General features: G+C 30.0%; 1 protein-coding gene across 1 annotated transcript in view; it reads left to right on the top strand.

Moving 5' to 3' along the window:
* The window catches only part of LOC107479408 (respiratory burst oxidase homolog protein E), an 11,257-nt gene that overhangs the window by 799 nt on the left and 7,928 nt on the right, over nucleotides 1–2,530 (top strand). Inside the window, 2 exon segments of the mRNA XM_016099546.3 lie at nucleotides 5–312; nucleotides 1,791–2,008. Of these exon segments, the coding sequence (XP_015955032.1) occupies nucleotides 5–312; nucleotides 1,791–2,008 (526 nt within the window).

The raw sequence follows: 2,530 nt of genomic DNA, 5'->3' as shown, positions 1-2,530 counted from the left end.
CGATTGCGTCGCGGATTCGGAGAAAGTTCCCGTGGATAAGATCGGCGTCGTCGCGGAACTCGGTATCGTCGGAGAGCGGCGGCACCGTAAGTGTTGAAGATCCAGTGGTAACAGCACGGAACGCGAGGAGGATGCGGTTACAGATTGAACGGTCGAGATCGGGCGCGCAGAGTGCGCTGAAGGGTTTGAGATTCATCAGCAAGACAGGGTGTGATGGTAGTAGTGAGGAACTGTGGAAGAAGGTGGAAGAGAGGTTCATGTTGCTCTCAAAGGATGGCTTGCTCGCTCGAGAGGACTTCGGTGAATGCATTGGTACGTACCTTACGTGTGTTCTTCTTCGTCTTCTTTTTTCTTTTTCTTTTTCTTTTTCTTTTTTAAATTTATTTTATCTTAATCTTTTTTAACCCAGCTTAAAACTACTAATTTATGCATATATATTATTATCCAATTAAACTCTTACTTACTAGAGCAATCAAATGGTTTGCTAATCTTCTTGTTTTTGTGTAGAGAAAATTGTTGTGAAGAGATGAGTGTAGAAGGCGTTCTGTTAACATGAAAATTTTCTTGCCTCATCATAGTATTTTGGTCATGTAGTTTTCATGATTTAACTATTTAAATCTTTAAATACTCAATTTAATTAACATAGCTTGAAATTGATGAGTTTGCAATAAAGGAAAGGAAAGCATTTCTTTTATACGTATTACGCATTGTTTTTAAAGTTAGAACTGAAAGTTTTACCTCATAACAATATTTGAACTAAAAGTTGCTGAATTATTAAATCTTTGCATATTTGAAAGGAAAGTGGTTAATCCTCTATTATTTTCTTCTTTAAAAAAAAGGTTACGTTAGAACATCAATTCACAACTCAATCAAACAGTTTGGCTTTATTATTTATTATTTTTATTGTTTTATTATTAGTGCAATTGAAATTTAAATAATATAGAATTTTTTATATACATTAATTAGTTAAGTATTCAAACTAGATCTATCCAATTAAAAATGGTGATCTAATTTAATTTAAATCTAAAACCGATTAAAACTACAATAATTTGGATTCCATCAGATTTTATTTCTAACAAAGCATGAATTGAATCAAATTTCAGGTATATCAGTGTAATCTGGTTCATTCTAATTCAAACTACATAATATAGTACTAATATTTAATTTTCAGAGTTATGTTTTCACATATAATATATTTAATTCATTACATAATTTATTTTATTCATGTACTATTTTTACTTAAATAACATTTTAAGTGTGTGAATGAGTTTTCTTTTATTTATTTTACTAACTCAAGTAAATTATTTTTATTTTGTAATCCTTGTTTTATATCTCAAAATCAAATAAATCAATCTCTAATCCAAACCACAATATATTATTTATTTTCAGTTGAACAACAATCCAAGTCGCACCACGAGCATCCATATTATACTAATAGTTTGATTAAATTGTTTGCTTATTTTAATTTTAAAAAAATATTAAGTTTGTAAGGTATTGGCTAATCGTATTTGATAGCTGAAATCAGCATATATAGCATAATATGTCTATATCTGTTCAGTTACAATTTTTGCTCATGGTCACAGAGTATTTAGAAAATGGAATAAGTTAACTTTATTAGTAAGAAAAGAAAGGGTTACTTAAAACACTAAATAGCGTGCTAGCTATATTCATAATGAGGACGGAAAATATTCAAGCTAACTTCAGAACACAATTTTACTCAAATTATTATTTTACTAATTAATCTACTAAGTTGTGTTATCATAATTTTATTCCATTAATTCTAATGAAAGGGATGGAGGATTCAAAAGAATTTGCGGTGGGTATATTTGATACGTTAGCTAGAAGAAAAGAAAATAGAGTCAGCAAAATAACGAAGGAAGAGTTGCATCAATTCTGGTTGCAAATTTCGGATCAAAGCTTTGATAATCGCCTTCAGATTTTCTTTGACATGTAAGTATTAGTTCTCCTTGCAACATCGTTTAGAATCCTTGTCATGAACATGCAACATGTCCGTTTCGATAACCAGTAGAGTTCGTATAGCTTATTAAAATGTCATAGTCCAACAATAATAGACTCGAATTTTTGTATGATGTTTATAATATATGTTCATGCTCCGGTATTTAATTTGTTACTGGGATTCGTTATAGCTAGGGTTGTGCATATTCTGAGTAATAATTGTTTCCCGTTGTTTGTCTTATACTTCATATTAAAATGGAAAAGGAAAAAGAGTCAACAAGCATTTAGATGAGTTTTGTTATTTTTCTTTTAAGCTAATTTACGTAGCACATAAATAATATGTAATTTCATGTAAATTCATATAAAGAAGTTTAAGAAAGCGATTTGGAAACGGCCATGTCCTATCATTGAATAAAAGAAGTTGATCCGAATACATAACAAATCACTTAAATTTTAATAAGTCAGCTTTGTGGTAGTTCAAGCCAACATTATAAATTCATCTATATATGCACGATTTTATTTAATAAATTGAAAACTCATCAATTTTCTTTCTTTACTCTTCAACCAACCATTC

This window comes from Arachis duranensis, chromosome 3 (assembly GCF_000817695.3).
Source record: "Arachis duranensis cultivar V14167 chromosome 3, aradu.V14167.gnm2.J7QH, whole genome shotgun sequence".
NCBI classification, from domain to species: domain Eukaryota; kingdom Viridiplantae; phylum Streptophyta; class Magnoliopsida; order Fabales; family Fabaceae; genus Arachis; species Arachis duranensis.
The sequence above is the reverse complement of the archived record's forward strand: the minus strand, read 5'-3'. Positions and strand labels throughout refer to the sequence as shown.